General features: G+C 44.8%; 1 protein-coding gene across 5 annotated transcripts in view; it reads left to right on the forward strand.

The window, feature by feature from the left end:
* The window catches only part of LOC106603379 (THO complex subunit 2), a 67,933-nt gene that overhangs the window by 27,012 nt on the left and 28,099 nt on the right, over positions 1–12,822 (forward strand). For all 5 annotated transcript variants that reach the window (XM_014196976.2, XM_014196977.2, XM_045717065.1 and 2 more), the window contains 8 exons: positions 4,027–4,111; positions 7,802–7,895; positions 8,039–8,119; positions 8,455–8,551; positions 9,197–9,314; positions 9,453–9,632; positions 10,071–10,235; positions 10,770–11,045. In XM_014196976.2, the coding sequence (XP_014052451.1) occupies positions 4,027–4,111; positions 7,802–7,895; positions 8,039–8,119; positions 8,455–8,551; positions 9,197–9,314; positions 9,453–9,632; positions 10,071–10,235; positions 10,770–11,045 (1,096 nt within the window). The remainder of the gene's footprint in view (positions 1–4,026; positions 4,112–7,801; positions 7,896–8,038; positions 8,120–8,454; positions 8,552–9,196; positions 9,315–9,452; positions 9,633–10,070; positions 10,236–10,769; positions 11,046–12,822) is intronic.

Genomic DNA, 12,822 nt, shown 5'->3' on the forward strand with positions numbered 1-12,822 from the left:
ACAGTGGGTCAGAGAGTAGTCTCCCAGTGTTGATACCACATTTATCTTTACTTTATTTATATGTACATAGACACCGCCAATTGTTGGTCATGGAAATTTGATTAAAAGTCATGGGAAATTCGTGAAATTGGATCTGTCTAAATGTGTGTGAACCCTAGTGTGTGTGTGTGTGTGTGTGTGTGTGTGTGTGTGGTGGGTGCTGCTGAGAAGCGCTAACATGCAGCCATGGTAACCATGGTAATTTTTTAGGTTGGCACAGCTAGGACTGTTCTGTCACTTTCATGATGTCGTGTCTTTGCTATGAATTAAGTGATATATGACATGCTATTTTATCAAATCAATTCTCTGTAATGTTACCTGATTAAACTAATCATGTAAATGTAATTAACTAGGAAGTCGGGGCACCACGGAAGAATGTTTATAGAGCTGTTGTCTTCCGAATAAACTATTGGAAAGCCCTTTTGTTAACATAGAGAGAGTCTGGTAACATCAAAAGGGTGGTGAACAGAACCATATTTCGGTAATCCAACCAGTTGAAAATATCTGTTGGTACTTAAAGAATATGATGTCAGATCAGTTGTCATCTGAGACATTATTACTGATGATAGGACGACATAAAGTGCATCTTGGGAAGTCGACACATTCTAGTTATCAGATTCACATGGAATTGTTGTGCAATTAAAATGTTTAAATATTAAACTATTTGTGAAAAGATTAAATGTAATTTTAGCTTCGAAATGAGAGAATTAGTTTCACAAGTGAACTCTGCTCACTCAGCTCACTCGTTTAAAATGGCGAATTTCATCGTGGCGGTAACGATCGCCACGCTGGAAGGATGAATGTGACTATACCAGCCAGAATATAGTATGGCAACTTGGTATGAACTTTGAACTCGTGTTCACTAAAGAAGTGATACATCCTAGACGTCGAGTTAGCAGCAGCAGCAGTAAACGTGGGCTAGGAAAGGACGGACAATCTCTTCAGAAAGACAGGGTACTACAACGTATCCGTTCTACCACAAAGGACAAGGGAGATCTCTGCTGGGCAACACAGCCTTCCATCTTCGACCAATCTATCAAAGCGCAGCTCAGAGTAAATATTTCTTGCATTTTCCTTTTCCAAATGGGCGGTTATTTAGAATGCATAAGATTCTGTATTTACGATAGCATAGCTTCATAAGGTCCGATAGAGACCCAATCCTTTTGTTCCTCAGTCTTCCTGCGCTTTCATTCAAACCCAACCCCCTTTCTTTGTGTAACCAGCCGTCATATCAGTTCCGTCTGCTAAGGACGTTTTCTTGAATGGCATAATTAGTAATCAATGTATGATCCAGCCTGTGTATATCTAATTCTGTGTGATTATTTTGGTATTTAGTAAATAAATAATTAAACCAAATGTTGTTTTGCTGGTTCAACCTGTTAGCCAGGGTTCGTGAAGATAACCAAGAATTGTACAATGTTCAGATGAGACTTAATAAGGTGACGATTGATAATTGACTGCTATTATAAAAGATTACCAGGTCTTTTAAGAGTTTATTCGGAAGACAACCGCTCTATAAACATTCTTCCGTGGTGCCCCGACTTCCTAGTTAATTACATTTACATGATTAGTTTAATCAGGTAATATTAATTACAGAGAATTGATTTGATAAAATAGCATGTCATGTATCACTAACTGGGAGAGTAATATTTCATTTAATCCAGTTATCAAAAGAATTCTTACTCCCACTGCCAAAAAGACACATTCACACGCATGCACGCACACACTCGTAATAGAAGATGTGGGTGCCTACTTTGGAACGGGCCCCAGGCTCGTTTTATTTCTGAAACACTGGACTTTGTGGGGTCAGTGCTGAGGTTCAGCCACTCACACCCTACTGAACATCAGGACTGCATGTCCATTCTATTCAACACATCTCTTTACGGCTGTAATACTTAGAGAGCAATATGATATTTTAGCACAGTAAAAATGTTGTACACGTGTCCTAAGAGCAACTGTCTTCATTGCATGAGGAATGAGAAGCGCCTGGTCAGCACACTTGCTGTAAAACATCCTTAGTGTATTTGAATTTGGCCCAATTGCATTAATGGAGGCATTTGGGATTTAAAACACAGTGGCCACCCTGTCACTTGCTTTGGGAAATGGCTGAAGGATAGAATATACTAATTCCGGATTGTCACTTTAAAATGAAATCCAATGCATTTCCAATGGCACTTCATGGTAGCTTGTACATGCATAGTATTTGCTACTCATATTTACTGCTTTTCACAGTAATGCTGTATGATACATGTTTTCCATGAGTGGAAGTACATGTTTATTCAATGTTTGTGCCTGAGGCCTCATGTTTCCCTGTACTGTACTGTACCAATGGATATTGGAAGTATTCCCATCACTGCTGCCACACACAAAGCCGAGCACCTCAGGGCTGTGTGATACTGTATGACAGAGCAGACACTCTGGGAAGCCATGGTTTGTTTCCTACCCTAACCCCCCCCCCCCCCCCCCCTAAGCTATCCCCCCCTCCCCCTAACAGAAGAAAATAAAAGGTCATCCCTCCATTAATTTTAATGGAAGCTGGCAGCTGGGTATGGAGCAGGCCTCCTTTCCCCTGAGTCATCAATATTCTGCTGGATCCCACCCGGCAGGAACAGTGCTCGGCCAGCCAGGTTGTGCTCCCCCTGCACACACACGTTTTGTAAATGCTCTGGCTCCCGTGAAGCTGTTTCCACTGATTGTTTGTGTGTGTGTGAGCACCTTGACAAGAGGAATTACCCTGAGGCTGTGTGGTGGTGGTGTTGGTGATAGGGAATATAACCACACCAGCATGCATCACTCTGTCTGATGGGGGAAGGAACAGTTTATTCTGTAAGAGGGGAGACTAATGGATAAAGTAGTGATGGAGGGCTGACATCCTGCAGCTATGGAAGGCAGGGGGTGGGGGGGATTAGAGAAGATTGCTCTGCAGATGCACTCAAGTGGACTACTCCCATCCATGTCAGATTTATGAGGCTAGCATAGCAGCACTCCAATCCTGCTCCTCTGGCCTGCAGCCCTGCCCTGCTCTCATAGGTCCTTGACCCTCTCACCAGGCCCTAGCCCCATGTTGGACCAACCATTGTTACATAAGTTGCTGCTACTGAATACATTTGCGTCTTAGTCTTGTGTAATTAACTGAAGGTTGTCAGTGCTTTTAGTCCAGTGCTTATTAATCATGAAAATGGAACATTGCCTGGATGTCATTAACCATACCTTTTAAATATAGATACAGCTCTGCTGAGTGACATGTCACCACTGCTCTGTGTCAATACAAGGTGGCTAACGAAGACGAGAACAAGGAAGTTAATGAATGTGTCGTGCCTGTCCCTGGCCTGCATCATGTACACAGTATGTGTGTGCAGTGCACTGTGCAGCATCACAGTAGGAAAGGAGTCCCTGGTGGTGGTGCTTTTGCTACCTACTTTTTTTATTTAAAAAATATATTTCACCTTTATTTAACCAGGTAGGCCAGTTGAGAACAAGTTCTCATTTACAACTGCAACCTGGCCAAGATAAAGCAAAGCAGTGCGACAAAAACAACAGAGTTACACATGGGATAAACTCTGAATCACCAATTACATATAGGGCACACAGTGTACATGACTTAAAAAGTATGGATTCCTGCACAAAATTTACCTTTCCTTAGTTTTGTTGACGTGAAGTATAATTTTGTCAATAATGCTGTGTGAGTGGGAAAAAAATATAATTTTGATAAATGTATATCAGCATGAAGCACACAACCATTGAGTGCAAGTTCATTAGTTGTAAATTCTTCTACTAAATAATATTTTTCAATCTAGCCTAACCATCAAACCAGGGGTGCCACATCATTTACAGGGTTAATGTATATTTGCAAGATGCTTCAATAAATGTGTTAAATCGCTCCTTTCTTTCCTCCTTCTTTCCTTTCCCTCCTTTTCTTTCCTTCCTTTCCTCCTTTCTTTTGTTTCCTTCCTTCTTTGCTTCTTTCCTTTCTTCCTTTCTTTCCAGGCGATTGACCAAAGAGAATGTGAAACCATCTGGGCGACAGATAGGCAAGCTGAGCCATAGCAACCCCACCATCCTCTTTGACTATGTATGTATTCTCAAAAATGTTATGATCATCTATTCACCTACTGTGCATTTGAAAGCAATGTTATAATACAGACACTAATATAGCCTTATTTTGAATGATATCTCCAGATTTGTGTTAAATAGTTAATGCCCTACTCCTACTTTAACTGAGTACTTCATCTTGACAGTGAAAAGGGCTCTGTGTCCTCTACTATCTCCATGGGGCAGAGAGACCTTCTTTTAATGCGGCTGTATAGATACTAATCTGCCATTGTAAATTTGATACACTGAGACTGCTTACTCTCCATCAGGGCCTGTCTTATCTTGCTAGAACACCCCATCCACTTCCTCTCCTGTCCCTCTCTACGGCATAAGCACTACTCCCTAACCCTCACCTAAATCTCTCACATCTCAAAAAATTACTGAAGTAAAAATGTTGGCCAAACAGAAAATGGAGAGAAGTGGGCTGTTTTTGTGTTGCCTCAGCAGCAGGACATTGATAGAATGAGAAAGGGCCTGGCTCTGGCTGACAGTGGAAGGAGGAGAGAGAGGAGGACGGGAACTGACTGAGTCAAGAATGAGCTGTACTGTTCCTCTTAAAGCCTCCACTCTCATTCTCTTCATCTCTCTGCCTGAAGTCTGGCTGAATGGCCTCGTGAGAGTGTTTTCACATATAGTCCTCTTTAAAGTGAACTCGGAGGTAAAAAATAAATCAAAAACTCGGTTCTCTTTGTATTCACGCTGCCTTTTCCTTTGAATGAGGACCCAACTCTTTTGCCAGTTCACTTCACCTATTTTGCGCTCTGAGTCCTCTTTGCTTTCACATTGCTATGTTTAGAAAGGAACCAAAATCTTTTTCCAACATTCACTCAATGCACTCTGGGTTTTTACAAAGTGCAGGATAATCCATTCCGTGTTATTGGACAGCTAGATGTACCTACTTACATTTTGGAAGCTAATAGATTGCATTTAGTTAAAATATGAGACATTATAATTAGAATCCAAAGATAATAGTAGCATGTAAATATGATTGGTAATAGAATAAATAGCAGAAGAATAACTGCAGATTTAATAATGTCATTGAAAATTGTACACCCAATGTAGGCTACTGCTCCTTTAAGAGCTAGCATTGATTTTGGATGTTGTGATTCTCACCAAATGTTGACTTCTCACACTATTCAAAGCCCACAATTGAATAAATAGCTTATGAAGCTATCTTAGCCTATAGACCACATATTGCAAACAAATAATCTGAACATCGTGTCAGTACAAAACTCTACATATTTTGGGGAATTTCTATGCGTCTTTGACAATCGCTAATCAATATCCAAAACATCACATGCTTTTTCCTCGTACCGGCACATCATCATCTTCTCTCTTCTGTGGCACCAATGTGAGGGGTTATGCCAAGGGAAACGTTATTGCAAAAGCCTAATGTATGGTGCCGGAATAATGATAAGACATCTTGAGAGCTTTGTGTTCCCTAAAGAAGGGAACCGGCCGCGCAATTCAAGCGACCCGAACTCAGGCCACCTCTTGACATGGTCTCAGTTCGGTTTGCTACGGGGGCTCTTTTGAGGGGTCTGAGTTCCTTTTGGAGCATTCACACTGCACAAAAAATGAAGCTAACCGCACTGTCTGAAAGGGACCTGTCTCTTCCCCACCTCCACCCTACCCCCGGTCTCCCTCTTCCTCCCCTACCTCCTTCCTTTTCGGCCTCATCCCCGTCTCTCCCATTTATATATTCTAACACTTGGCTTTATAACAGTGTTTTCCACTAGCGCCAGCTGTCGGCTATACAGCCGATTTAGTCATTTTCAGCCGGGTACTTTTTCCACTTAAATTAGCTGGGCTAATTTTCAATTCGCTAGTCAGAAAATAATCAGCCGAGCCCGCTCCTGCTAGAATGAACGATATGCATCTTCTAGCATCTATTGATAGGACAGGCGCCTGTCAGTCTCAAAGTGAGCAGCGACAGGGAAACACTGCTGGTTTGACAGTCTGTCAGTCCCGTCTCTCGGTACGTTGGTGTGTCTTGTGTGCTCGGGCATTCCCAGTCTTCTCAGTGAGCCGGCTCATTTGGCTCCTCCGTTCACCTAAAAGAGACTGCTCATTTGGCTCCTCCGTTCACGTAAAAGAGCCGGCTCGTTTGGCTCCTCCGTTCACCTAAAAGAGACTGCTCGTTTGGCTCCTCCGTTCACCTAAAAGTCTTTTGGCTCCTCCGTTCACCTAAAAGAGACTGCTCGTTTGGCTCCTCCGTTCACATAAAAGAGCCGGCTCGTTTGGTTCCCAAAGTTCAAAATGCTTAAAAATCGTCCTAGAACCATGAAGAAATTGCAAACTCCAATGTAAAGCCCAAAAGGTAGGCTCCCATTATGTCGTGAAATGTACGTTCAAATAAATGTTTACCTGGCCAATTATTAGATGGCCTGCAAATCAGCATGGGCCAGATTGACACGCTCTCCCCACTATTTATTGTTTCTACAGTGAGGATTCACCCTCTTTAGAATTATGTTGGAACTTATGTGCAGAAAAAAGTTGAGATCAAAAAGCAGTAGTAGCAGTAAGCAAATCAGGGAGCCAAATGTACGTCTCTTTCACCGATGCAGCTCGTTCACCAATGCGATTCGGTTCCCGACATTCACCAAAAAGATCCGTACAAAAAAATAAAGCAGTAATTCTAGATTCAGATCATTCGGGCGAGAAAAAACATCACCCAGATAGGCCAGTCGTGTGAGAAACTCGTCATCATGCAAGAGGTCAGGCAAGTGAAAATTATGGTCAGTAAATAAAACTTTAAGCTCGTCTCTCAATTTAAAAAAAAAACGTGTCAATACTTTGCCCCTTGATAACCAGTGTACGTATGTTGTAAAAGCGTTACATGGTCGCTGCCCATATCATTGCATAATGCAGAAAATACGCAGGAGTTCAGGGGCCTTGCTTTAACAAAGTTAACCATTTTCACTGTAGTTTCCAAAACGTCTTTCAAGCTGTCAGGCATTCCCTTGGCAGCAAGAGCCTCTCCTGGATGCTGCAGTGTACCCAAGTGGTGTCAGGAGCAACTGCTTGCATGCGCGTTACCACTCCACTATGTCACCCTGTCATGGCTTTTGTGCCATCAGTACAGATACCAACACATCTTCATCACCAAAGTCCATTTGATGTCACAAAGCTGTCCAGTACTTAAAAAATATCTTCATGTTGTCCTGAAGGGCGTGTAGGTTGAGTAATTTTCAGATTTGCAGAAGAGGATGTAGCTACAGAGTGGTGGCGCATAGGCAATTTGCTGTGCTTTGATTGACAAACAGCAAGCTTGACTAGTTTCTAAAAGGTGTTGATCTGACTGAATAAAGTCGATCCCTTATATCCTTGCCATTCATAAATCATTTAGCGTAGTTAAGTCCATGCTATCGCATCTGGACAAGTAAACTAAAGATCTTGTTTGTATTATATTTTCCATATGAAGTCCCATCAGGACTTGCAGACAGTGACGTTAAAGTGAGTGACTCGTCAGTAGCCTACCGGATTGAATCGGTCATTTGTCTCCCTAATTTGCATACAGGTAGGCTTTTTGATGATTCTCTGCAGATAAATGAAAACATTTGATGACGATGGTGAATCCTCCTTACTGCAGGAACAATAGGTAGGCTAGTGGAGAGAGCTTCACTCTGGTCTGTGTTGTATTAACCAGGTATTACTGTCCCTCTCTCAGATCCTGTCTCAGATCCAGTGGTATGACAACCTCATCGGTCCAGTGGTAGACTCCCTCAAATACCTCACCTCACTCAACTATGACGTCATGGCCTGTATCCTTACTCTGCCATTTCGTGACTCATGTATTTATACACATTCAGTACTTTGTTTAACTATGTATTTGGAATGCTTTAGCCATAGCAGTTAGAATGTATTAAGACTTGCCGTGTTGTGCCCCTTAACTCATTGACAATAGATTGCATTATTGAAGCGCTGGCCAATCCAGAGAAAGAGAAGATGAAACATGACGACACCACGATATCCTCCTGGCTTCAGAGTGAGTTCACTACTACAGCAATGTGGGGGGATTATTTGACTTGTGTTGTGTTGAGGACAAAATATTTAGAAATGGTGTGAAAAGGGGAGGTACCACCTGAACTTGTCCAATAAAAACACCGTTTTTCGTTTTACGTTACAAAATGTTTTACTACAGTGTGCCCTACCGAACATGACCCTGATGTCACGAATCAGCTTTATTGTCAAAGGGGCATTAGGGTGTGCTTTTGTTCCATGTAGGTCCATCCCAGTACAACTCTAGTTGACTGTGTTTATGCAACATATGTCTGCTTGCTAACTAATGGACTGCTGACCTTTCTCCTGTCTCCTATCCAGGCCTGGCTAGTCTGTGTGGAGCGGTTTTCAGGAAATACCCAATTGAGTTGGCCGGCCTCCTCCAGTATGTGACCAATACGCTGAAAGCAGGGAAGAGGTAACTATAACTCCTCATCAGGCAGACAGCCACCTCATTGGCTTTCTGGCTCTGATGTGATTCATAGTGATGGAGTTTGTTGTTCTTAGTCAGTCAACTGGGTCCCCTCCGTCTCTTTCTGGCTAGACTCTGGGCTGAGAGAGAAGGGCCTTGGCCGTTGTTGTGCCTCCCTGCAGGGTCCTGGCCTGGCCAGAGCTGCTGAGTAATGTGGTGTTGATGAGGAGGCTGCTGACTGTGTGGGTGTTTGGGCAGCCATAGATGAAGGAGGAGGGGAGGGTAATTATCACAGCCCTGGTCTCCCTGTAATGGCTGGAGTCAGCAGGTAGTGAATCACACTGGGCTCCATGGCAACTTTCTTTTGTTTCCTCCCTCCCTCCCTCTCCCATCAGTTCAGATCAGTCCTTCTCCAGGGCCAGGAATGCAGGGGAAGTAAATAGAGGTGGCACTCTGCCATAGTGCCCATGGAACAGAATAAATGATGTAGATTTGCTGGAATCTACTATTGTTAGTGTGCTGTTCTTAGCTACTCCTACGATTGTTTTCGCCCAACCATGGTTGTTGACACGTGTTTATTTTTGTGTATGCACGTATTATTTGTTTGTCCACATTCATAAATATGCTTCTGTTGTGTTTCCCCCCCTGCAGTTTTGACCTGCTGATTCTAAAAGAGGTGGTGCAGAAGATGGCCGGCATCGAGATCACGGATGAGATGACATCGGAGCAGATGGAGGCTATGACTGGAGGGGAGCAGCTCAAAGCTGAGGTACTGAACCATCTTTAGTCTGACTTAAACGTTGAAACTATACACCATGACCAGCTCAAAGCTGAGGTACATTGCACTAGTTGGCTATTGCTAAGTATGACTTGAAATAGTTCAATTCTATTTTCTTTCTGTCCCCAGGGTGGTTACTTTGGTCAGATCCGTAACACTAAGAAGTCGTCCCAGCGTCTAAAGGATGCCCTGTTGGACCATGAGCTGGCCCTGCCCCTCTGTCTCCTCATGGCCCAGCAACGCAACGGGGTGGTCTTTCTGGAGGGGGGTGAGAAACACCTCAAACTGGTGGGAAAGCTCTACGACCAGGTATGAACTCATAACCCGCAGAGGGTAACTTCAAGTCTTGTCCATAATCTACATCAGGGTAATGGAGTTCTCCGTCTTCCTCAATACTACATTTCTTAAACATTACACAGCTGACAATTTATGTTTAGTTTAATTCCCCCAAGTTTCCTGGAAGCTGTGAGCTTTCCTCGTCGATAATCTCACAAAATTGCCTCTGTCAGAGCCAGGTTGTGTCCTTAAACAAATAAGGATATATGGGATTAATAACACACAGACATGGCTGTGTAATAAGAGAGAATGAACTTCCTGGGCTGTGTCAGAAATTTAACCTTATTTCCTATATAGAGCACTACTTTCAACCAGAGGCCATGCGGCCCTTGTCAAAAGTAGTGCACTAAAGAAGGATTAGGGTGCCATTCTGGACACACTCTGACTCTCCCGTATGTCCCCTGGCTACAGTGTCACGACACCCTGGTCCAGTTTGGTGGCTTCCTGGCCTCCAACCTGAGTACTGAGGACTACATCAAGCGTGTTCCCTCCATCGACATCCTGTGTAACCAGTTCCACACTCCCCATGACGCTGCCTTCTTCCTCTCACGCCCCATGTACGGACATCAGATCCTGGTGAGTAGTCTCCTTCCCTCTGGTAGTTCACATTTAGCTTGTACAGTATGACCAATGGATACAGCCACAGTGAGTATATGTGTCCAGGACACAACAAATAAATTCAATACAAACTCATACGACTGCAACCTTGAATTGATGTGCACTGTAATGCTTTGAGAACACTGGCCACGTAGTGTCCTGGAAGAAGAATGGTTTAGTTCCAGAGAGCGACAGCCACCCTCCTCCCATGTGCTGTGTAACCTGATTTACTGTCCCCCTGGCCGGGCGTGAAACATGCCGAGTTCCCCCTCTGCTGTGGTCACACGACATGGTCACGCCATCTGAACAATCCCATCTGACCGGCTCAGTCAGGTTGTGTCTGGGAACAGATCAGACCCACTGTCCTGCTGGGAGTCATGTATAATACACAACCACAGATCAGGCTGATCCAGGCTGACTGTATAAACTCCTATACTGAAACGTATTGTATATCAATCCGTTTGTGAATCTTACCATGTAAAGGAGACTGAGTGTCCCCTTCTCTCTCCCCAGTCTAAGTATGATGAACTGAAGAAAGCTGAGAAGGGCAACCGGCAGCAGCAAAAGGTCCATAAGTACGTGGCTGCGTGCGAGCTGGTGATGTCGCCGGTGCATGAGGCTGTGGTGTCCCTGCACCCGCCCCGCGTCTGGGACGACCTCCGACCCCAGTTCTACGCCACCTTCTGGTCGCTGACCATGTACGACCTGGCCGTGCCACACAACGCCTACGACCGCGAGGTGAAGAAGCTCCAGGTCCAGGTCAAGGCCATCGAGGAGAACCCTGATGTGGTGAGTCACATCATCAGGGATGTGTTCATTTAGAGCACACAATGGAAAACAGTAGAAAAGGTTTTGCTATGGAAAATGTAAATGAGCATTTCTTTTTTAACCATGTAGTGGACAAGTCCAAGTAGTCCCTCCCCGTTTCAGTCCGTTTTCTTCTGTTCGGTGCTTAATGAACAGGACCCCAGGCATCTATCAGACCCCTTGATGACAATACTGCAGCACACAGAGAATTTTCTCATCTTCCAGTTAATCTCTCCCTCATCAACAGCTCATTAAATGCCCTCCAAACACACAGTCACACAGTTCATTGTGGTGGAATTGCAATGGTCTCCAATTATCACTTGACTTGGAGAGTTATGGTAATTGCACTGCAATTGTATTGTGCTTCAGCTCCAAGTTGTTATTAGTGTTCTCTGTCTGTGAATGTGTTCACCCCATCTAAACAGCAGCCTGTCTGTCTGTGGTGTCTGCTGTCTGTCTGCAGCCCATGAACACACACTAACCAGCCTGTCTGTCTGTCTGTCTGCTGTCTGTCTGCAGCCCATGAACACACACTAACCAGCCTGTCTGTCTGTGGTGTCTGCTGTCTGTCTGCAGCCCATGAACACACACTAACCAGCCTGTCTGTCTGTGGTGTCTGCTGTCTGTCTGCAGCCCATGAACACACACTAACCAGCCTGTCTGTCTGTGGTGTCTGCTGTCTGTCTGCAGCCCATGAACACACACTAACCAGCCTGTCTGTCTGTGGTGTCTGCTGTCTGTCTGCAGCCCATGAACACACACTAACCAGCCTGTCTGTCTGTGGTGTCTGCTGTCTGTCTGCAGCCCATGAACACACACTAACCAGCCTGTCTGTCTGTGGTGTCTGCTGTCTGTCTGCAGCCCATGAACACACACTAACCAGGTCTGTCTGTGGTGTCTGTCTGTCTGCAGCCCATGAACACACACTAACCAGCCTGTCTGTCTGTGGTGTCTGCTGTCTGTCTGCAGCCCATGAACACACACTAACCAGCCTGTCTGTCTGTGGTGTCTGCTGTCTGTCTGCAGCCCATGAACACACACTAACCAGCCTGTCTGTCTGTGGTGTCTGCTGTCTGTCTGCAGCCCATGAACACACACTAACCAGCCTGTCTGTCTGTGGTGTCTGCTGTCTGTCTGCAGCCCATGAATACACACTAACCAGTCTGTCTGGTGTCTGTCTGTCTGCAGCCCATGAATACACACTAACCAGCCTGTCTGTCTGTGGTGTCTGCTGTCTGTCTGCAGCCCATGAATACACACTAACCAGTCTGTCTGGTGTCTGTCTGTCTGCAGCCCATGAATACACACTAACCAGCCTGTCTGTCTGTGGTGTCTGCTGTCTGTCTGCAGCCCATGAACACACACTAACCAGCCTGTCTGTCTGTGGTGTCTGCTGTCTGTCTACAGCCCATGAACACACACTAACCAGCCTGTCTGTCTGTGGTGTCTGCTGTCTGTCTGCAGCCCATGAACACACACTAACCAGCCTGTCTGTCTGTGGTGTCTGCTGTCTGTCTGTAGCCCATGAACACACACTAACCAGCCTGTCTGTCTGTGGTGTCTGCTGTCTGTCTGCAGCCCATGAATACACACTAACCAATCTGTCTGGTGTCTGTCTGTCTGCAGCCCATGAATACACACTAACCAGTCTGTCTGGTGTCTGTCTGCTGTCTGTCTGCAGCCCATGAACACACACTAACCAGCCTGTCTGTCTGTGGTGTCTGCTGTCTGTCTGCAGCCCATGAACACACACTAACCA

The sequence above is a fragment of the Salmo salar genome, chromosome ssa04 (genome assembly GCF_905237065.1).
Source record: "Salmo salar chromosome ssa04, Ssal_v3.1, whole genome shotgun sequence".
Classification (NCBI taxonomy): Eukaryota; Metazoa; Chordata; class Actinopteri; order Salmoniformes; family Salmonidae; genus Salmo; species Salmo salar.